General features: G+C 45.7%; 1 protein-coding gene across 1 annotated transcript in view; it reads right to left on the reverse strand.

Moving 5' to 3' along the window:
* The window catches only part of LOC142583571 (uncharacterized), a 116,885-nt gene that overhangs the window by 63,789 nt on the left and 30,484 nt on the right, over positions 1-22,612 (reverse strand). The window contains exon 3 of the mRNA XM_075694058.1: positions 44-331. Coding sequence (XP_075550173.1) covers positions 44-76 — 33 coding nt within the window. The 5' untranslated portion in view covers positions 77-331. The remainder of the gene's footprint in view (positions 1-43; positions 332-22,612) is intronic.

The following is a 22,612-nucleotide window of genomic DNA, read 5'->3' on the forward strand; positions in this document are numbered from 1 at the left end:
GGGTTGTCGCTTTTTTAGCATATAAAGAATATCGTTTACACACCTGCGAAGCGCAAACGGGCCAAGCGTGAACCATGCTGTCTACGTTGCTCTCTTGCCCACTGAAGTGACGAACTTGCCGCCAGTAGATATAGGCAGTCTCAGGAACTGATGCCAGTGTCAATGAGTATTCCCTGCAGACAGCGAGCTACGGTGCTGGGCAAACATCCGAGATAACACCCGGAAAAGCGTGGCATTCTACGATGTAATCCAGGCGTCCCAGAGTTGTAGAAACGGTGATTGCCGTCTGAGCAGGAGGCAGGCACAGCATAAGGACGGATGACAGAAAAACCTGCGAAGCGCAAACGGGCCAAGCGTGAACCATGCTGCCTACGTTGCTCTGCGTCTTTCACAGACTGTGACAAGGAGAGAGACTGGTGGCGGCGAGTCCTACATAGTGGAGTTCTTTTCGATCAAGTACAGGCCGTCCAGAAGGCCCACGACACGGCGGTAAGGTTAAACATTACTGTCCCGACGTGGGAGCCCCCTGCGTCAACCTAAGGGTTGATCTTCAGGAGATTAATAAAGTTCATCCTACCATACCATACGGGAGTATGGTATGGTATTTCTCGTTGGGCAGGCATACAAATGCTTACGCATTTAATAACAAAGGTGATACGAGAACGTGTGTACGTACTTATGGTCACTCTTGTTTTATCAAAACTATCCCAAAAATTATATCATAATTGGCCACCAAGACGACTCTATCATTACGCCGAGTTTCATTTACTTTTCATAATTAGGTAGTTCGCAGTGAAGTTGTAAAAGTTGTAGAATTCCCGTCTGCTGTCAATACATGAGCTTCTACGGGAGGAAGAGGCACGGCCCAATGTTTGTCTGCTAGGATAGAACTCTACTCCTTTCAAGTTTCATTCAGCTAATTCACTAAGAAGTATGATCAATTGCAAATTACAAACAAACCTGTTTTGGACTCCTTTTGTACGCGCCTTTCGACTGCACCTCAGTAAATCGTGTTTTCTTTCGTGCATTCGCTCGGCTTTGTGTCCAACTACGTTCACACCATGGATTGGGCGGGGGGGGGGGGAGGAATTTGGCAGGCACAAAGACAGCTTCACTGGCAATCGACCTTCACAGAGCGGACTGGCCCCAACTTTTATTACAAACACACAAAAATACGCGACTCGACATATTGCAAACGCCCAATGCGACGCCCACACGAGTGAATTGTTTAGAAAATTTAACATCCCACCTATTTACCAAATACACAGCTTTAACCTCGTTATCAAACGCAAGCAAATCTTGTCATCCAACAATGCTTGCTCTCTTAAATTATGTAACTTTAGGAAAACTGCAGAATCACGTTATAAATTGGGCATGGACTTTGCTGTTTCGCACCTCTCCTTGACATTAATTATGGGTTAAAAGGACTTGAACACTAACTTCCTGCTTGCTTAAACACACAGAAAACAAAATAAGCATTACTATTTTTAGCATGTACAAAACGGAATGGAAGAAGTTTCTAATTTGGAAAAGTGACGTGTAGTTCTTTTTCAACCTAACCTGTTACACTACTACATATTCTACATTTTGGCACAACAATATCCATGAGTGTAACAAACGTCCTCGCATGTTGTTGCCTTTTAAATTTTTGACATGATTTATAAGCAGGTTGAATATTTCCGCTTGTGCATCCTTCTTGTATCTCTTTCTGGTATTCGAGTGTGTTCTTTTATACTTTGTTGCATACATTCTATAATTAATGTTGTCGCAGTGTATAACTCTTCGCCGTTAAACAAAGCGGGGATTTGTACATCTTTTTTGGGGTTTTTTGTAAGCTTGTAAGAAGGTGTACAATATGCATGTATAGGTGTTGCTTATTTGTATTCTGCAGTTTTTCATGCCACAAAAAAGGATGTAGGGGTCTCGTCACGCTGCTTACACAAAAGCTTTTTGCTGCTATCCTAGAATTTATTCCCGATCTTTCTGTAAAAAAAAGTGCTGCGTTAGTTTGAATTGCCTTTACAAAGCGGTGGGCGTCCGGCGGTGGGGATCGAACCACGCACCTCCCCGCAGCAGAACCAGGCACCCTACTCACTGGGCCACGTCATCCTCTGTTTCGCTAGACGGTATTTATTGCATGATGTATAATGCTGTATGCCAGACACGTGCAAGTACTAACCAAAACATCACATATTGAGGGCCTAGATACGACCTCTAAATAACGCTGTGCGCCACCATGCACTGTAGAAAAACTACAGGTAGTTTTAAATTTCAGAAAATGGCAGTGACAGGTAACTTATCAAAAGCTGATACCAGTCCAGTTGAAGCTCTGTTAAGTCATTTTTGACGAAACAATGATTTCAATGTTTCGGTCCAACAGTGAGTCATAGATGCAGTCATAGAAGCATTACGTAATCAAGGGGAGCAGGAGGCTTACGCAAATACCTTGGAAAATATCTGCAGAAATTACACAGCTACCTTAATTCTCCACAAGAAAATCAGAAAGATACCTATAAAGAAATGGGTCAGACAAGGAGACACAATCTCCACAATGCTATTCACTGCATGCTTGGAAGAAGTATTCAAGCTGTTAAACTGGGAAGGCTTAGGAGTGACGATCAACGGCGAATATCTCAGCAACCTTCCGTTTGCAGATGACATTGTCCTATTCAGCAGCACAGGGGACGAATTACAACAAATGGTTGATAACCTTAGCAGAGCGAGTATAAGAGTGGGGCTGAAGAATAATACGCACAAAACAAAGATAATGGTCAATAGCCGTGGAAGGAAAGAAGAGTTCAGGATCCCCAGTCAGCCAGATCCCCAGAGTCTGTGAAGGAGTACGTTTACCCAGGTCAATCACTCACAAGGGAACCACGATCATGAGAAAGAAATTTACAGAATAAAAATGAGTTCGGGTGTATACGGCAGACATAGTCAGGTCCTGATTGGAAGCTTGCCATTCTCATTAAAAAGAAAGGTGTAGAATCAGTGCATCCTACGGTGCTATCATATGGGGCAGAAACTTGGATACTGACAAAGAAGCTGAAGAACAAGGACCGTGCAAAGAGCGACGGAACGAAGAATATTAGGCGTAACGTTAGGATACAGGAAGAGAGCCAACGGGGATAGCCGATATTCTAATTGGCATTAAGAGAAAACAATGGAGCTGTGCAGGTCATGTAATGCGCAGGTTAGACAACCGCTGGACCATTAGGGCTACAGAATGGGTGCCCAGTTAAGGGAAGCGCCGTCGAGGACGGCAGCACACTAAATGGAGCGATGAAGTTAAGAAATTCGCAGGCGCTAGTTGGAATCGGATGGTGCAGGACAGGGGTAATTGGAGATCGCAGAGAGAGGCCTTCGTCCTGCAGCGGACATAATATAGGCTGGAGATAATGGCTGTACTACAACGTGATAATAATGTCTATATATGATGTAATATGTATATGATAATAATATAGTATGTATTGTAGTCAATATGATGATGATATGTAGTCCAATCAGGAAAGAAACATATCAAATGGCACGTCTTCTTCGTCAGGTGCAATCAAATGTCGAATGGTATGCTGATTCAAAGAAATCCCCCTTGTTAAAAGCAGCTTCAAAAGCACCATGCTGAACGCTATACAGGGGCTCTTATTGTGACGTTTGTGGTGGACGGACGTGTTTTGCCAGGACGACGTGGCGGCGATGAAAACAATTTTTTTCTGCATGCCTTGAGCTTGCTTCTGTTTTCGTTTTACTATCTTTTTAGCCTTTAAATAGTAACTAGCTAGTTTCCCTTTCTTTTGCTTTTTTGGTGTGCGCGGATACGTTTCGTGTATATTTGGTTTTGCAGGATAGTCAGTGCGTCTTTCGCACCGCGTGTTTTAGCACGTGCAACCATGTGGGACGTTAAATTTTTATAGACTTTAAACAGCAGTTTGGAAGTGGCAAGACAATTAGATATAGTTTATATGTTTATGTGTGTATTGGTACAAGGAATATTGCTTAGCTATAGGAAAGGGAAAGCGTGGTTGCGTGTTTGAACACGTGCGAACACGTGTCATACCTTAAGTCTGTGCGGCATTTATTGCTTCTAAAACATCTGTGATAATTACTTCGCGGCATTTTAATTATTTAGATTCTGCGCTTATCAGTCTTTGCAAGGAGGCACGTGCTTCTAAAGCTTCGGTGTTTGCTTTAGAGAAAGCTAAGTGCAGCACTTGGCAAGAAAGACGGTAAAGCGTGCAGTTAGTGGGGGTCCCCCAAGGTAGAAGAGGGGACGGATGAGAATGGAAAGGAAATCCAGTCAACCAGCAAAAACTGTGGTCTCGATGCTAGGCTAAAGAAAATGAAGGATTTCCAGGATGAGCTTGTGAAGCAAGTCCAAGAGCTCAAAAATCAGCGAAATATGGAGTGTGTTGCACGGAAAGCGGTGGAAAACAGACTTCAAGCAGGCGAGGAAAAGCTGAACGGGGCTGCCGTCGTGAACGAGAATGGTAGTGACAGTGGAACGCAGGCTCCCGACGTGACAGGGCAGGAAGTGTCAGCAAAGTACGTGGAATGCGTGCAACTTGGGGAGGGGGTAGCTGGAAAAAGCTGCCCCTACCTTGAGGCGGCCTCAGAGGAAAAGCAGGAACGCAGACAGTGAAAAGGTGGATATCGCCGGCGACTCAAAGCTGGCTAGATGCACAGAAGCAATTGTGGAGAAGGCTAAAGGCGATAAAAGAGTGGCAGTAGCGACATTTGCAGGGCAGGCATTGGGCGCTGTCATGGAGCTAGCACAAGTAAAGTTGCGGAAAATGTCCAGGGACGCAACCTTGTCGTAGTAGCAGGTGCGCTAAATGATGTCCTAAGCAGAAAAGAGGCAGGACTAGCGTAGCGCTTGGCGAAGGGGGTAGACGACTTGCGCGAGCTGCTTCCCCAGGTGCAGACTGTGGTGCGCACGGCGCCGGAGGTGCCTGTACGTGACAGTAACGTACAAAGAGCTATAGTGGCTGCTTATCAGGCTATATGGACAACTGGAGAGAAAAGTTTCGAAGTTGTAAAAGTAAGCAGGGAAGTGAGAAAGTGTGGTCACTTTCACTGAGACAGGATCCACTTCAATCACAGGCTTGGACGAGAAGTGGGCTGGGGACTTGCTGGCCGCGCGCCTGATTTTTGGGGGGCCCACGGCTGCTCGGGAGACAGCGTAGGTAGTAATGAAAAAGGTCCGCTAAGGTAACCTCAGAATAGCATCGCCGTCAATAGCCGAAAAAGGAGGAAAACAAGAAAGAGAACTTGCCATGAAGTAGGCTACATAAACATGCAGGGCGACAGAAGAAAGGGAAATTGGGCAGAGATAGAAGAGCAGTTCAATAAAGAACAAATAGGGGTATACGCGATTACAGAAACGCACCTTAGAGACACGGTAGAGCCGCAGTTATCGAGAATTATGTTTCGAAAGTGTGCAAAGACCTAAATCGGAAAGGAAGGGAGGGGGAGTCAGAATGCTCATCCATGAGGGAGCCAAATGAAAAAGAATACATTCAAAATGTCAAGAGCACCTTTGGTTATCCTGTACAATGGCGCAAAGAAAACTTGGCTGAGCGTAACGTATTTGTGGACTGGAAATAATTGCCGACAGAAGAACCAAAAGTTAGTGAAATGCCTAGGACCAGAAAATACGGAAGCTTTGTTGAGAAACGTAGAAAAAATTTTAATGTTCGGCGAATACCAGACAGTTGGCGACAAAGTAGAATAACTTCAATTTTTAAAGGTAAGGGGAGAAAGATCGAATTCACTCATGTAGGCCGCTGACCATTAGATCGGTAATATACAAGTTAGCAATGCAGGCAATTAAATTAAAGCTGCAAGCCTGGGCAGAGAATAATGGAATTATGGGAGGGAGAGGGAGAGAGAGAAAGAGAAAAAACATTTATTTGTAATGAGATGGGGTGACTTCCTTGTAGGGTGCAGCCCTTAGCTCAGGGCCCCATTGTCTCGCGCCACTCCGCGTCCCCGCCGGATCAGGTGTCGCTGCCCTTGCAGGTCTAAGCTGGTTAGCGCAGTCTTCTAGGAGGAAGATGAAGGTGAAGGAATAAGGGAGTAACCCGGAGGGTGGGAGCACTCCTAGGTGCAATGGCATACTGTGGGCTTTACTCCACAGTAGGGATAGTATGAGGGATATTGTGTGGGGTGGAAGAGGTGAAGATAAAAGAGGCAGGGAAATGAATTGGTTTGAAGCTGTCGCCACGCGACGGCATCTTCTCGATTAAGGGAATTATGTGTTGGGGGAAGTGTCTCCTGCTATCTCTGTAATGTTGTAGCGTTTCAGTGAAGTTCAGTGGTTCTGTCGGTGCGTCGTCTGGGCTGGACCCCTTTCCCTATGGCGTCCGGTTGGCGAGCTCTCGGGCTACCGCATTAGCACGTTCATTACCATGGAGAGATGTGTGTCCAGGTGTCCAGACGATACGCACCCTGTGTAACTCTGTGGGGTGTAATGATGTAAGGATGCGGTGTGTGTAGGGTGTCACCCTGCCTTGTGCTAAAATCCTGCAGGCGGTCTGTGAATCAGTGACTAGTGTGATGGGTCCATCCGGTGCCGGTATGGTTGAAGTGTGTACGATGGCTAGGGCGATAGCAGCCTCTTCCCCCGTGCCACTGTCCACAGTGTTTAGCGTGGCCGAAGTCCTCAGAATGTCTGTACGACTAGACATAGGGCACGTCTCTGTGGATAGCGGGCCACGTATGGGTGAACTTCAGAATGGCTACAGAATAGGTAGACGTTTAGATGATAACTTATTTGTTCTTACTGAATGTATTGAAATATCAAAAGTAGAAAGCAGACCATTATATGTGGCCTTTTTATACATTACAGGAGCGTATGACAACACAAACCGCAACATTTTGTGGTATATTCTGGAAGGGGAAGGCTTAGGCGGTGGTCGTTCACAGCTTTTGAGAGAGATTTACCAAGAAAATAGCGTTTGCATTGAAAGGGAAGAGATGAGGAGCGAGGAGAAAGTTGATATCAACAAAGGACCGAGGTAGGGGTGCCCTTTATCCCCACTGCTGTGTATGGTGTACATGGTGAGGATCGAAAGGACGCTAGAAGGAAGTAATATCGGGTTTAATCTCTCATACAAACAGGCGGGTACAGTAATAGAGCAGCAGCCTCCAGGTTTATTTTATGCGGACGACATTGTGTTGCTGGCTAACAAGCAAAGTTATATGCAACGTCTCGCTAATATCTGTGCACAGGAAGGCGACAAGTTACGTCTGAAATTTAATGTTCAGAGATCAGGTGTTATGGTATTCAACGAAAACAGCGAAGAGACAGTGACAATACACGGCCAGGAAGTACCTCGTACTTCCTGGCGAACTAAGAACATGTACCGTCAGTCCAACGCCATGCGGATACACTTACTCCCCACTACTTTATACGTTAGGGCGGGGGCTTGTAATTTATTCCTAGCAGCAAAAATATTTTATGTGCTGCAGATTCTTCATTGTGCCAAGACTTACATTCACGGTTTTCCCAGAATATTTGCTACTTTTGTGTTGTCTTCTACGTACGAGCCTATGAGGCGAGATAATACCTTTAGCTCCGTATGTTCTGGCGGACTTGGTCTGTTGCATCTATTTTAGCGACAGGTTGTTTGTAGTTTATTCCTTTTTCGAGATATTTCAACCCAATACTACGATCATTCTTAGAGTTTAATTTAGTCAATGCTTTACCCAACCCCGTAGTTTGCTCCCAATATTCTGAGTGACCTTCTTTGTGGGCATTTATGTATATGTAGTAAATTTGTCTGCAATTCCTCTTTGTATGGTTTCCTGCTGAACATCTCTACACAATATCGAGAAAAGAGCTTTATAAAGATTTAATATCAACTATTTTCCCCCTCCCCTTTACTGTTATACATTCTGTAGTTTGCCAAGGCATGACGTACTTCAGCGAGTCCACAATGCCTCTTAATCCCCATGTACAAGAACATTTTTAAACGGCTACTTGTCAAAACTTGGTTGCACAAGAAAGCCATTTTTCTATCTCCTCTGAATTGTCGCCTTTGCGATCAGATCATTGCTTCATGAGTTAGAGATGCAATATTGTGTTGAGAGGAGGAGGGAAAGAGAAAAGCAGAAGGCAGGGAGGTTAACCAGAATAACGTTGTGTTGAGATGTGCTTCAAAGGATTCTTAAGAAAGACATCATTCTGGGCTACAGCTGTGTTTGCATTTCTCTTTGGATTTCAGCTATTTGAAAAGCCCAGTCGAAAACTAGAAAGGGTAGCGTGAAGGGCGCAGTCGCTATAGGAGAACGCAGATGCGCATTCCGTCCTGCAGAATGCCAGTGAAATGTTGGGCTTGGTAATAATAATAATAATAATAATAATAATAATAATAATAATAATAATAATAATAATAATAATAATAATAATAATAATAATAATAATAATAATAATAATAATAATAATAATAATAATAATAATAAGCTCCCGAGCGCATAAATTAAAACCAAGAAAGACATTACGGAAATACATGAAAATATAAATAAAAAACACAATGGCTAATAAGAACAATTATGATAAGAAGAGTGTGTGTGCAACATTACGTAAGATATATAGCAAAGTAAAAGGAGGGGAACAGCAGTTGAACAATGTGTGAAAAGTTGAATCAACAACGCGAACCTCGGAAAACAACACTGGCAGTGAGATAAAAATCCAGCAACAGCACGTTACGTTTATGTAAGTTATACGATCCGAGGGGCCAGACTTCTTGCAAGACATAATGTACCGGAGTGTGAAGTAAACGTATGGCCTTGTAGTTCGACCTCCTCAATGACACATGCGAGCACCTAATGCACCACCTAAAGGTTCTTTCTTTCTTTCTTTCTTTCTTTCTTTCTTTCTTTCTTTCTTTCTTTCTTTCTTTCTTTCTTTATTTTTTTTACTTTCGCTATTTCCTTCTTTTTTCGTTTTTTCTGTTCTGTCGTTTCTTTCCTTGTTTCCTTCGTTCATTCTTTCATTTCTTAATTCATATTCAGCCATTGCATCTTTGCTTGTTTACTGGTGCCATTCCTGATTATATATTTTGCATCACTGGATAGGAGCTGCTTTCTTCTGGTATGGGCTATTGAAACAAGCCAGTTAAGGCTCTCGCCTTAAAATATTGACGTTATGAAATACGCATTGTAAAAGCTCGGTATTTTGTTGGCGGCTGAGCGTTGATGATGACAGGCAGGAAAATGAAAATGTACAAGTTCTCTGGTGATCTAGGGCAGAATACGAAACATAATACAACTGAGGAGTTCGTGGCGAGTGAGCATACCTTGAAGGGGTTCAAAAAGAAACAACAGAAAGCAAAGTCGGCTTCTAAGTAAGGACAATACCAATGCAAGAGTGCAATAAAAGTAATCAATCAATCAAATCAATCAATCCCTTGTGTATTGTAGTGTCCAGGAACAACTACGGAGGCTTCGTACTGATGCGCGTAAAAAGTACTACGCGAGGAAAAATGTACAAAGATGACATATGTGCTAGACAAAACAATGCGAGATGGAAAAACAAACGGGGAGACATAAAACGAGGAGGCGGGCGTGAAGGGTAGTTTATGATACAGCATGATTATCTACATTCATGCAAAACATAGTAAAGGAACTGTGGAATATGTAATAAAGACGTAATACCTATTATGTGTTTTTTGTAGTCGAACCAAAGAACAGCCTTCAGTACAACATGGCCAAGCAGAAAATGTGGAATGTTGCCTGGTACACCATTGTGGCACGGAAAATTACGCATGATTAAGAAGCTTTGGGCAATGTATAATTACATGGATCACCTTATAGAGGAACAAAAGGTCTGATTTAATACGTCTTGATTTTAGAAGCTTGAGTTGAAGTATATTTGAGAGGCCTGTGCTACGATCCCCAGAAAGGCAAAAACGGTGCTTGAAAATAGATATCAATTTATTTTGGTTGCGTTCACGCAGGACAGAATTATATTTGCAGGTTCCACCTCAAACTACAGAGGCATATAATAGTAGTGGAAGGCACACAGTAGAACACATCTTCAGAAAGGCAACAAGGGAGTGGGAGTAATGCGATTTACGACAAACAATACTAAGAGTGCGAAGGGCACGTTCTTTCGCATATTCAGCGTGTGAACAGAAGGGGAAGCTTATGGTTTTGTCCAAGTACGCACCAAAATTTTTCGTTTCATCGATGATGGTCAGTAGAGCAGCCCGAAGGGCGTATAGGCATTGTACATGGTGTGCTTCCCGGTTATAACTTAATATCATAATTTTGAACTATTTCAGTGTAGCTTATTGTTTCTGCATCGCTTTGAGAGTGAAAAAAAAAAGGTCTTTTTGAAGGTCAATGCAATCGTGAACATGGTTGAGAGTTTTAAATAGCTTTAAGTCATCAGCATATATAAGGAAGTAAGTGTGTCGAATTGCTGACGAAATGTCATCTATGAACCGTAGAAAGAGAAGAAGGCGAAAAACAGATCCCTGAGGAACTCCGCCAGTGACCTCATAACTAATAGAACTCTGGCCATTAATCCCAACGAAGCACGATCTATTGTTTATGTAATTTGATACCAGGGTGGTAATGGAAGAAGGTATGTGCATTTGCGTAAGCTTTGTAATAAGAAGCTCATGGCAAAATACATCAAATGCTTTAACTAGGTCAAAGTATAGTGCGTCTAATTGGGCCCTACCATGTACCACACTGGAAGCATGGGTCATATATGAGTCCAATTTCGTGTTGTGGAGCGCACTGATCCATGCTGTTCATCTATTAAAATCTTCTTAGCCCTAACAGAAAGCGAGGAATTCAGTGCAGATTCAAGCACTTTTGACGGAGCGCAGAGGATAGATATAGGCCAGTAGTTAGTAACCGCACACATTGCACACAATTATGTAGGAGTACTACTCGTGCTGTCTTCCAACTGCTAGGAAATGTATTAGACTTAGAGAACTGCTGAAGATGCTTGTGAGAAAAGGGACAAGTATGCTTCCGTACGTCTTAAGCAGTACGGGAGGTAGACCGTCAGCGCCACAAGAAAGGGAAGGTTTGAGGCGCTTCATGCAGCTGAAAACAAGGTCTTCATTGAGTGATAGCATATAAAGCGTACCAGACTAAGAATGAAGGGTACCTGAAGTAGAAGAATCTTTTACATCAAATACAGAACAGAAATGTGCAGCAAAAGGCATCAGCAGCGTTCGAGACAAAGTCGCCATTTTTATCAACAAGGCATACTTCATCGACGCTCTTTAAAAAACGAGAGCCCACGTAGCTCCAGAAATATTTTGAATTGTGCGTCATGCTAGCTTCAACACGTTCAATGTGGCTGTGATCGCTGTTATAATAAAATTTGCAAAGTCAAAGATAGAAGAGAAATTCAACTTTCCAGTTATCCAGGCCTGTTTGCCCCCCTTTTTCTGTGTGCACGGCTTTTCAGCTTTATTGAGACATTTAGTTCTTTATAAAACCTATGAGGGTATATTGAATTTTTGAGGCGTTTTGTAGCTATGAATGAGCGTATTCCATCTTATAATAATAATAATAATAATAATAATAATAATAATAATAATAATAATAATAATAATAATAATAATAATAATAATAATAATATTCTTTGTGGCCGTCGTCTATCGACAGTGTTCAGCATCGAGCTTCTTTCTTGTTTTCTGGCCTGCGCATGTTCGCCTCTCAGCCAGACGCTACGGAACGACGTGCGGACAATAGTTCGCGCTATCACTGAGTGCTTGGCCAAAAATGCACACCGCTGGTTTCCATCTGCTGCCTCAATGAAAGGTGCCAATGTAGTCATCGGCTTTCCGCCGGACGAGGACACCTTGGAGAAGCTGAACGTCCGATACGCACCTTATCTAGGTAAGGAAACAGAAATCCACGAATTGGGTCTCACCTTAGAGAAAGAAATCGTCACTGTACGGTCCTAAAGCTTTTGTGATCACCTGCCCATGGCCGTGTACGCCAAACTGCTCTAAGCGCTCTTGCACATGTATGCCACCGTCACGTTCCAGTTTTTATGGAGCTTTACTATGCAAGTTAACAGACAGCCATTCCTGCAGAACCCCAGGTTTCCAATTTTCTGTAACACACACACGCACGCACACACACAGTCCGCGAAATACACAACATCCCACAGTCACGTCACTGGTTAGAAAGCAAGAAGGAAAAGACATGGAACAGCCTTAAAATTTCTTTTATTGTATCAGTTAAATCTAGATTGCCAGTTTCGGAAGCATGCCTTTTATGTCTGTCCTCAATGCGCACTAATTATGCGAATCACTTCTTTCACGTTGCACCTGCAGATGAAGTGCACGGTAAATTCCTACCAGAGTGGCTTCAAGTGATGAAGATCAGGAGGCAGCGACTCAACATCTCTCACGTGCACTTCGACCCAACCGATCTTGACATAGTAGTATCCAGAGACGGGCTGGTGGTAGTGCCAGCTGGAGCTGTTTTCGCGTTCTACCGAGATGGCGACCTTCCAGCAATCAACATGGGCAGCCTTGGTCAATGGATCGGCAGAAGCTTTCTCCAGAGGTACTTTCCCATTTTTCTTACTTCTCATCGTAGTCGGGGTTCTGTGTCCCATCGACTTGAGAACAGTCGTGTCCGGAGATACTACGGGTTCAGTTCGAAAGGGGAACCTATGTGGCTAGCAGGAACTTACAACTCGTGGGTCATTACGCAAGAGAGTGAATAGCCAGGATTACTGACAGCGAAGACGGGATGTTGAATCTAACGCCGTTAAAGACTATCGCACGTGTGTTCCACAGGTTCCAGCAGCCCAGTGTGAAGCCCAAGCCCCAGTGTCTTGCGCCAGCCGATTCAAAGGCAGAAAACGTGTTCGAGTCTCTACTCGCTTTCCAGTGCATCCGAAAAATATTCAGCGGCAGCGTGGATTCGAATACAAGGACAGCCTTACCCATGCATCAAAACCTGACTCCGGCCAGACAGTTGTTTGTCGCTGCCTGCTTTAAGGTAAAGACTGATTGCATTTGTGGCGAAGCTAAAAAGGAAGCGTTATATACTGTCGGTTTCCTTTTTTATTATGCATTGCGATAGCGATTATACGGACACTCCAGGTCAAATTCCGCCGTCGCCATGATGTTCCGTATAAAGTTCAAGCGGCAGAATATCCTATCGTGCCCCGCTGCTGTTGTGCGCGTAAGGGGTAGTTTGTGTGGGGGGGGGGGGAAGGGGGGGGTTGCTTGAGCATGCATTATGGGGACGAAGGGAGGCAGGTGATCGGCTTGACCCGCCGCTGCTGCGCGTTGGCGCGGTAAGCTCGGCCGCGCGCTCCCTACATTCGAACAGATCTGCGGCTTACAAAAGCCGAGAGGGCGTGGGGCTTCGTGTAGCGCTCTGCGCTGCGTTCTCGCGCGCCTTGTGTTGGAGGGTGCGTAATGTCACGTTTCAAAGGTGCGTTGGAGCTGAAGACAGCGCGAAGCTCTCGTTCACCACCGATGTCTCTATTCATGACGCCAGCTTTCTGAGAATTACATCTGTTCATATTTGCCTCTCTGCGTGTGACGCCACGCTAGTTCATTTATTTAGTGAGCGAATGTTTCTTTCACTTCATACAGGCAATAAGGCTACCACCCTTACTTACCACTCACCACTAACACTAGTTTTCAAATAATTTGCTATCGCAATCAATGCGTCGCTTTTGGCGACTTATTAGTTCGAACAAGTTACTGCCTCGAATAATAGCGCAGTCGTGTGCCTGTATTGATGCCTAACCAAAAAGGCCGAGATTATTTGCGAGGCAAATTGCAATGCCGAGGTGCCCACTGGCAGATTAAAAATACTCGGCAATTATTTGTTACATATGATTGGATATTGCCGCATGATATAATTTTGATATTGGAGCTGACGAGTGTAGCCTGCTTAGAATCAACCATGAAGGGGCCCTGGATGACTTTGGAACGTAATAACAGAATGGCCTCAGTATTAAAGGGCGTCGCCTCACGAATCTCCTCCCCCAAAAAAGTTTCGTACCCTTAGAGTATAAGCGGAGTAAGCAGTAGATATCGCACCGATGCGCGGCTTTCTCTCTCACTGCGTCTTCACTAGCGCGTTGAATGCTACAAAGGGGGGGGGGGGGGGAGGGGGGCGAAAGGCACACCCTTGGCCAAAATTGTTTTTTCTCTGTATGGCGGGGCCCCATGGTTGCTCTACGGAAGAAATCTTCTTCGCGTCGAGCTATGAAAAACTTTCCAACGCCGACAGTATTCGACCACCTACGCTCTCGACGATTGCAGAATGGGTGCATTTCGGCACCTGGCGTTCAACCCAACCACTTGCCAACTACTCCGAGGTGATTACCTTGGAGGAACCATGTCTACATGCTTTGGAAATCATGGCAGGCTGGGGTGGGCTGCAAGCCTCAACGGCCTCAACGAGGGAATTGGAGCACCTCCTCACTCCATGCCGGAAGCTACCAAGCACTCATGAACTTGCTTGTCATGGCACCAACTCCCAAGAGACCTTCGTTGACTAAGGTACGTGCGCAATGCACGGATGTTAACAAAACTTCAGCCCTCTCGACAAATAGGCCCATGGCGCCTCGAAAATCCGGCGCCACAACAATTATTGGTAAACTTCAGCCCCCTCGACAACTGGGCCCTTGGCGCCTCGAGAATCTGACGCCACAACAATTATAGGTAAACTCACGGATGGGTTCGGCCTGTCAACAATCACCCTTGCTGAGTTCATTCTCCAGCTCCGACAAATAGCACTACTGACAAGGCTTGCGAAGCAGGATACACACATTAGCGTTCAGGCCTCTCAGAACATCGTCGGGGCGGACACATCCGTTATGAGGAAGCTTCGTGTCGGCATCATGCCCCTCCAAGACAAATATCACCCCATGCACGTCTACGAAGCTAACGATTCCGGGAACACCCTGGTTGCGCTCTGCATGGCGTCCCACTTTCACTCCCAGACAACTCTAGCCGCGGGGAACTCATGATTTTAGGACGCCACATTCTTTCGTTTCGCCGGCTTGTCTAGACGCATACCATCCTGATTCACTGTCGATGAACCGCAGATTCCGCGACACACCATCCTCATCTTCTACCATTTCCCGACTATACGCGCAAAACAGACAGCCAGCAGTGCACACAATGTTTAAGCCTGAAGCATCGGACTTACGTGTGTCCTAATGCCACTGTGTACTCTTGTCGCGCTTCGTGCAGCCAACGCTTCCCGCCAGGAGCGAAACCATCTAGCACGCCCCATGAGTGTGATGTACAGTGCAGAAACTACAATGGAGCACAATTTGTAACTGATCCAAAGTGCCCAGAACGACAGGCGGTGAACAAAGCTGCCTGCCGCCGCAAGTAGCCTAAATCACAATCGCGACCACAAAAAAAGCCTGGTAAACATCTTCCCCGGAGAGATCCGACGGTTTTGCCGACACAAAGTTGGTTTACAGCGCTCACTTTATTGCACGCAAGTCGCAGTAGCAGTCGTAGTCGCGACCGTATTCGCAGCAGGACAGTCAAGTGTACTCGACAGCCGAAGCCAAAAAAAGCACAACATGAACCGAAGGTGACATTTTCTGCCCACAATTATAACATAAAGCAGAAGAGCTAACAGAAGTACTGACAGCTTCCGGCAACATCGTCTGGCACCAACCCCTCCAACCTTCCTTTGGGCGGATTGCGGAAACACCGTCACGATCCCAAGAGACACTACCGCTGCCCAGTAGGGATCAGAGTGCCGTGACAGTCGCTTCAGCCGAAACAGCCAGTGAGCCAGTAGCTGTGCCCACTTCTGTCGTGCCCAGTGTCATCAAGTCAGTGGAATTTCAAAGCCGAATCCCGTCCATAGTCCAACAAACAGGGGAGCAAGGCCTAGCCCGCACCACAAGCCAGCCAATTCATCATGTAATTACTAGGCCCTTTCCTTTCTCACTGCACACGTCAACCAACTCTCAATACGCTTACAATCTATCGAGAAGATCCCAAGTAACGGCCCACTGCCCCCCCCCCCGCCCCCAGACCATCATTATTGTAACTAAAATCGACAACCGTTGTACGCAAGCCCCCTATCTCCTCATCGTTATGTGGCAGTGGAACTGCCGTGGTTTGCACCCCGAAAAACAACATTTTGCAGCACATGAACTTCACCAACAGGACGCCGGACATAATAGCTCAGCAAGAAACCCATGCTGTTTTCGCCTTGCATGCTTACGGACATTTCGGCACAACCAGCGTAACGCAAAAACAAAGTGGTACCCTATAGATTGGCTCACGCCTACCATGGCAGTCACCTACGTCAAGCATACACCACCTAACATCCAAGTCGATACATACCTCATAAGTACACCGACTGCTGAGCACGTAGCTATCTTGGAGGTTATACGCTATAAGTGCTCAAAAGCCATTCGATTCCAGGTTAGAAAGATTGGACTCTGCGATATTTTTCAGCTTTACGCTAACGTTCAGCACCCGACCATACTCTAATCGTACTGGGCGACTTCAACAGTTCTCATACAGCGTGGGACTATTCCAACACCTCGTCGAATAGACGCAAGCTAGAAACTTTCATGAGTAATCACCATGTATTTCTGCTCAGTGAGATCATAACCCCAACCAGAACAGGCAGTTACCGTGAACAAGATACCTGTACGTCCCCTGATCTTGCCTGGACACTCACTCAATAAAATAATCACATGGGAAAACACCCATGATTCCTTCGTAAGTGATCACTGAATAATGTAAATCAATATTGCAGAACAATATCCCTCGCAACCGCACCAACTACATCAGAAATTGGACGAAAGCAAAGACACGCTTAGAAGCATCACTCAACAACACAGCTGATCTGGAGGATTGGACTAGAGAATTCCTCTTCGCTGTCCGTCAGTACACGCTCTCTACAGCCAACACAAGACCAATCCCATGTCGACTTGTACCTTCGAGCACCGTAAGAAAAGCGGCGCAAACTTATAGGAAGATGGAAGCAGCACAAGCACAAGCCTCTTCATAACCATATCTTTCAAGTCAACCAAGAAAGTCAGGATTACAAGGACCAGCCTGTAGTGGAGCATTGGAGTCAGCTTTGAACGTACAGCTCATACAGCTCGAGTACGGTACCTATTTGATCTCTCATGGGTCAACGCAAGTACCGTCATGCATTATAAGGATACTAACTCCAACATGGTTACAGCACTGCTGAGCTTCTAGAAGTAAAGGACACTTTCTATCCAGACTTCCACCGGCCCCCGCTTGCTGCACCAGCTGCCCAACAATGTGAAGACGATGGAATCAGCTCGCTCTTTACAATATCCGAATTCGTTTCGCGCTTCTACAACTTCGCCGCGGCACTTCACCTGACCTCGGCGGCGTTACATGTGCCGTTATTCGGAACCTCACAACAATAAACAGGAGCACCTCTTTTCAAGATGCGTGGGCCGCATCTTCAAAGCAATCTGCGATGTCGACAAAGTGTACCGACTGCTGATAGCTTCGTGCGCTGTGTTCTAGCCACTTAGCGCTGAAGCGAGACGTGCGGGCCCGTATCTTGAAAGCAATCTACGAAAGTGGCAGAGTGAGGCGTGTTCTGAGAGCTCCGTGAGAGCTGTCTTCGCGCCGCTTTGTTGGCGTTGAAACGAGAAGCAGCACGAAGGTGAATTCACTCGCTGCTTTGGGCACTATCTCCGAAATTGGTCGCTTTACCGGAGGGATGGACGGTTTTCTCGTTGGGTAAGCATATAAATGCTTACGCATTTAATATGTGAATAACACGTTGCATGATACGACTTTCAGACCTAGGATATTCGCTCATCAGATCTCTGGCGACTGGACATCTTCGGTCTTAGAAGTGTATCTTGCATCGTGTCCTTTTAATCTTTTTCTTTTTTTTCCGGCAGCTTGGTTAACCTTAGGTAGGACACACAGTATGACTAGGGCAGCGCCGTGCCTTTCTCTCATCTCAACATTTAGGAGAGAAAATGGCCAGTCCATTCGCAAATGAGAAAAAGGCTCTATTCGAGCAAAATAAAATAAAATTCTCGGATACTAGACACGCCAAAACAACTATGTGTTTATGTGGCACACCGTAGTGGGGGACTCCAGATTAATTTTGTCCACATGCCACTCTTTAACGCGCACCCAATGTACAGTATACACTTCGTTCGAGTGGAGTGTGACTTTGCGTGTGTTGCAGTCTTCACATGACAGGACGCGCAGTCTGCTACAGTGGTTTTAGCCTGAAGGTTCAAAGGTGCCGGAAGAAGCTTGCCGCGAAGTGCGGTAAGCTGAAATGCTTTAGGGTTAAATTCACGTGTGCGTACTGCCGCCGCACTTGGACCGCACTGACTGAGTCGACATCGGACCGTTTTCATAATTGCAAATGTCATTTTTCTGTCAGTTTCTAGAGGCAATGGCGCTGTAGTCCCTTTTTCACTCAGTGAGTGCGAGCACAGTGGGCTTTTCGTATGGCGCGGGAAACGAATATCCGGCTTCCATGATGAAACTATGAGCAAGAGAGAAGAAGCCTGCCTTGCATGGTGCAGCTAGTAGCTCGTCTTCATTTGAACTATGACCATGGTGGCGTCATTAGTTGCGCAAATGAGCAACGCAGAGAAGGGCACTTGCAAGCTATGAAAGCATTTATTCGAGTAGAACATAATACTGTGTGTGTGCACAGTTCGTGTAGGACACCAGTGCCAAAAGGCAGGTCATGAACATTACACTGCAGTGAAACCTTTAAGTAAAACTTCATTTGGGCCTAGTTGGTACATAATTATGAATTTCAACTTACAGCGCAAACACCTAAGACGAACCACAAGTGTGTCGTCGTGTCTTCCTTTTGTGGTTCGTCTTAGCTGTTTGCGCTCTAAGTTTAAGTTCAGAAACCTTTAAGAGATAAGGTAACTACGTCTGCTACGTGTGCTACGCTCAGAATCTATGCGCATTTGATGCAGGTGCGCAAAGAACACATTTTTTATGCTCGTTGAAAGTTTCATATCCAATTCTTCAATTTGCCTAATTGCCCTAAAGGAAGGAACAAAATGGTCAAAATGGGCTTCGATCCACGCCGGGAAGGTGGTTGAACAGCGAAGCTGTAAATAACTACTAGAACGATTATTCATTGCAGCGTAGCTTGAAATGATTCACATGGTGATGCATTCACGTGCGCTTTACCTAATTATTAGTCTAAGATGTTTCAACGGCCTGCGACTTCGCTTGTGCCGCCACTTTGTGCACCTTACAAAGACTGGACCAGAGAGAAGAGAAATGCGCCTAACCACACTTTCCCCGCGCCTCATACGAGGCGCGGGAAATGTGTGGTTAGAATAAGCTACAGTTGCCACTTCTCGGCAAATGCAGCTTATTCAACCGTAATCTTTACCGGGAAACGCTTGCGGCGAGCGCTATGCACTAAGGCGAGCTTTCTGGTTCTTTTTTATTCTTTGCGCCATCTGCTGGTGCTGCAAGGAACCCAGCGGGGCACGCGGCGCTGCTCCCGAGTGTTTGCCTAGCGAAACGGCAGACACACTGAGAGGTAGAGCTACACACCTTCGCTGTAAACCGGCAGTTCGCCCGAACAGTGAAACCCCCAACAGTGACAGCAAAGCTTTAGCGTTGCGCTTGACCTTTCCGGGTGGTGTTCAAATAAACGCAGGAGCGTCATGTTGCATGGTGGGACGTAGCACGCCACACAACTGCTGCTGGAAAAAAAAGAACAGTGCCCCGGCAGTTAACAGGCGCATCTCAGAGAATGTACCTGTGTATATGCTATCAAAGGAAGCAGAGTTGCTTCTCCCTGCGGCACTCGGGCCGCTTAATGTCACTGGAACTTGGAAAGAACCGCAAGCTTTTTTCTTTTCACCGCCGATTGTCCAGTCACCGTCACGTGATCAAATCCCGCCATAAATTGTACACGCCACGGCAGCGCGAAACAATCGGCGCAATTCTAGCGCATTCGAGCGATGGGCGTTATTGTATTTTTTATTTATTACTGCATTTATTTAAAAAGAAGAATGTGATCGGAGGTAAGCTTTCTTGTACGGTCACCGCCTGAAGTCCAGGAAAGCACTTTTTGAGATTACACCTCGTCCATGTCCTGTTTTGATGAAGTATTTCTTTGCAATACCAAATGTAAAGAACGATAGCAAGTGTCGGGACATATGGCTGCAAAAGATAGAGCTTGAGAAATTCACACACACTAGAGACAACTGACTTAGAGAGACCCACCGCGGTAGATCAGTGGCTACGGCGTTGCGCTGCTGAGCTCGAGGTCACGGGTTCGATCTCGGTCGCGGTGGTGACATTCCGATGGGGGCGGAATGCAAAAATGCTTCTGTACCACGCATTGGGTGCACATCAAAGAAACCCAGCTGGTCAAAATTAATCCAGGAAACCCCACCAGGGCGTACCTAATAACAATATCCTTGTTTCGGTACGTGAAGCCTCAGAATATAGTCTTTTTTTTTTTTGGCTCCATGGAGAGGAAAGCGTTTCTACAGGCAAACGTTTGAATGAAGCATCGCATTGTGTCGTGCAACGCTAAAGTGAAATGCTTGCGTGATTCACCGCAAGTCACAGCTATTACGCAATGTTTCTTCTTTAGTTTTTTACAACGCGAGTTGCACGGCAGTGTTTCGTTTTTGCGGTAAGTTAAAGCTAGGGGAACGTTGCCCACGTGGTTATAACCCAATTTTTTACTGCACTACAGCCACACGGATCATTTCGATCCTCACTGACATCGGTCAGCATGAAGTGTTTTAAGCGCCAGTAAAACATCATCAGCTCTACGCTTTTAAAACATGCGTAGGAGCGCTTGATTGCTAGACGGGTTCGATTTCATGCGGGAATTTTTATAGCGTCAACTGCTACAACTATTATTCATTTTTTACTGCCGCAAACGTTGAAAATGTGAAAAGCTCTCCCCGCTTTCCTCAGCGTGTTGAGAAGCTACGAGTAAGCAAGAAGCAACCCGGTCGCTCTTTCTTGACGAACGCGAGATGCGCGTCGCCGAGCGACGTATAAGTGCTTTAAACATTCGCAGTGTTTCCTAATTAAGCATAGTGCTGAGCACTTTAGCAAGCACCAGGTGATATTTGCAGCGAACACATCACTTATCGGGCAACTCGGAAAGGCTGGCGAGAACGATAGCGCAGTAGGTCAAGTGCTCCTCCCATTCATCCGTCTCACTTCATGTGATTTGGCTGTCAGTTTGCGATCCTACTTACCTGCACAACTTCCTAGCATGCATCATAGATGCAATATCTGATTTTCTACGGGATTCAGAAATGCGTCTATTTAAGCTAATATAAAGCGCGGAAAGCGAAACTACGCTGTTGAGATGCCGCTGCCAGGCAGATGCGTTGAGCCAAATCTGGAAACAACAGCACAATGTTGCCTGCGAGCGCTCCAATGGTTTCGCTACCGTCTAGGTTTGGGTGAATTTAGTGCCGCTGCTCGCCGAGCGCCACCACACGGTCTATGACGGGAAATGTTCCGCCGCGCTGCAGAGAAGTCAGCTTCATGAACGCACGAAGCCAACATTTTGTCATCGCAATACACCAGTATTCTTAAAATCAGTGATGTGAATCACATGTCGCCACATGACATTTGATAACATGTGGCACAAAACAACATCCATTGTGTTGTTTTGTGACATTGTGTTGATACTTTGTGTTGAAAGCATGCCTAAGTGTTACACCTGTCGAGCTGTAATGAATGATGACAAGAATGTTATTACATGCAGCGTTTGTGAATTTAGCTTTCATAGCAAGGTCTGTTCGGGAATGACTGAAGAAGCATTTCCCACGAAACGAGGTACTAACAGGAAGAACTGAAAGTGTGAGGCTTACAGGCCGGGCGGTACGAAGGGCAATGCACCGACTGCAGAACCCTTGGGAGATGCCGAAATCAAACTCATGATAGTAGACGTGAGCAAGAAGACTACTTCTCTCTTCCCTTTGAGTGACAAAGTCGGAGAAGTGGAAAGGGTAGCTCAACTGCTCTCCGATAAATCTGATAATATCCAGGAGCGTCTAAACAAGCACGATCGAGAACGAGATAAAATGCATTCATGGATGTGTTGATAAAATTGAGGAAGCCTGGGATGCTAAAAGCCTTGCCCAGTGATAGCTTGACGTTGACGACCTTGAATGGCGCAGTAGGCGCTTGAATGTTGTAATCGCCGAAATACCTGAGGAAGACGGGGAGGACCTTCTATCTAAAGTCAATGATGTCTCTACAAAGTTGCGTGGTGGTAAACTTGTTCGCGCAGACATTTCCGCCCTTCACAGTATGGCATATAAGTCGGGCAAGATACGGGGAGCGATCATTCGCTTTGTGCGCCAGAACACACGTCACATCTGGCTGGAGAGGAGGAAGGCTCTCCGACAGTCTAGTGAGGGCCTCTATATAACAGAGAACATGACTAGGCATGCAAGGATTATCCTTGGGATAGCAAGAGCATGGGATACAAGGGTTGGGTATGATTATGCATGGCACTCGAACGGGAAAGTCCGGGTGCGCAGAAAGAACGGGGAACCAGCTGCAGTCACCAGCGGCGAGGACGACTTCACTGCCCTGTGTGATTGACTTTCTATTTTGTCAGCGTATCTGCTTTTGTAACGTAT

This window comes from Dermacentor variabilis, chromosome 5, assembly GCF_050947875.1.
Source record: "Dermacentor variabilis isolate Ectoservices chromosome 5, ASM5094787v1, whole genome shotgun sequence".
NCBI classification, from domain to species: Eukaryota; Metazoa; Arthropoda; class Arachnida; order Ixodida; family Ixodidae; genus Dermacentor; species Dermacentor variabilis.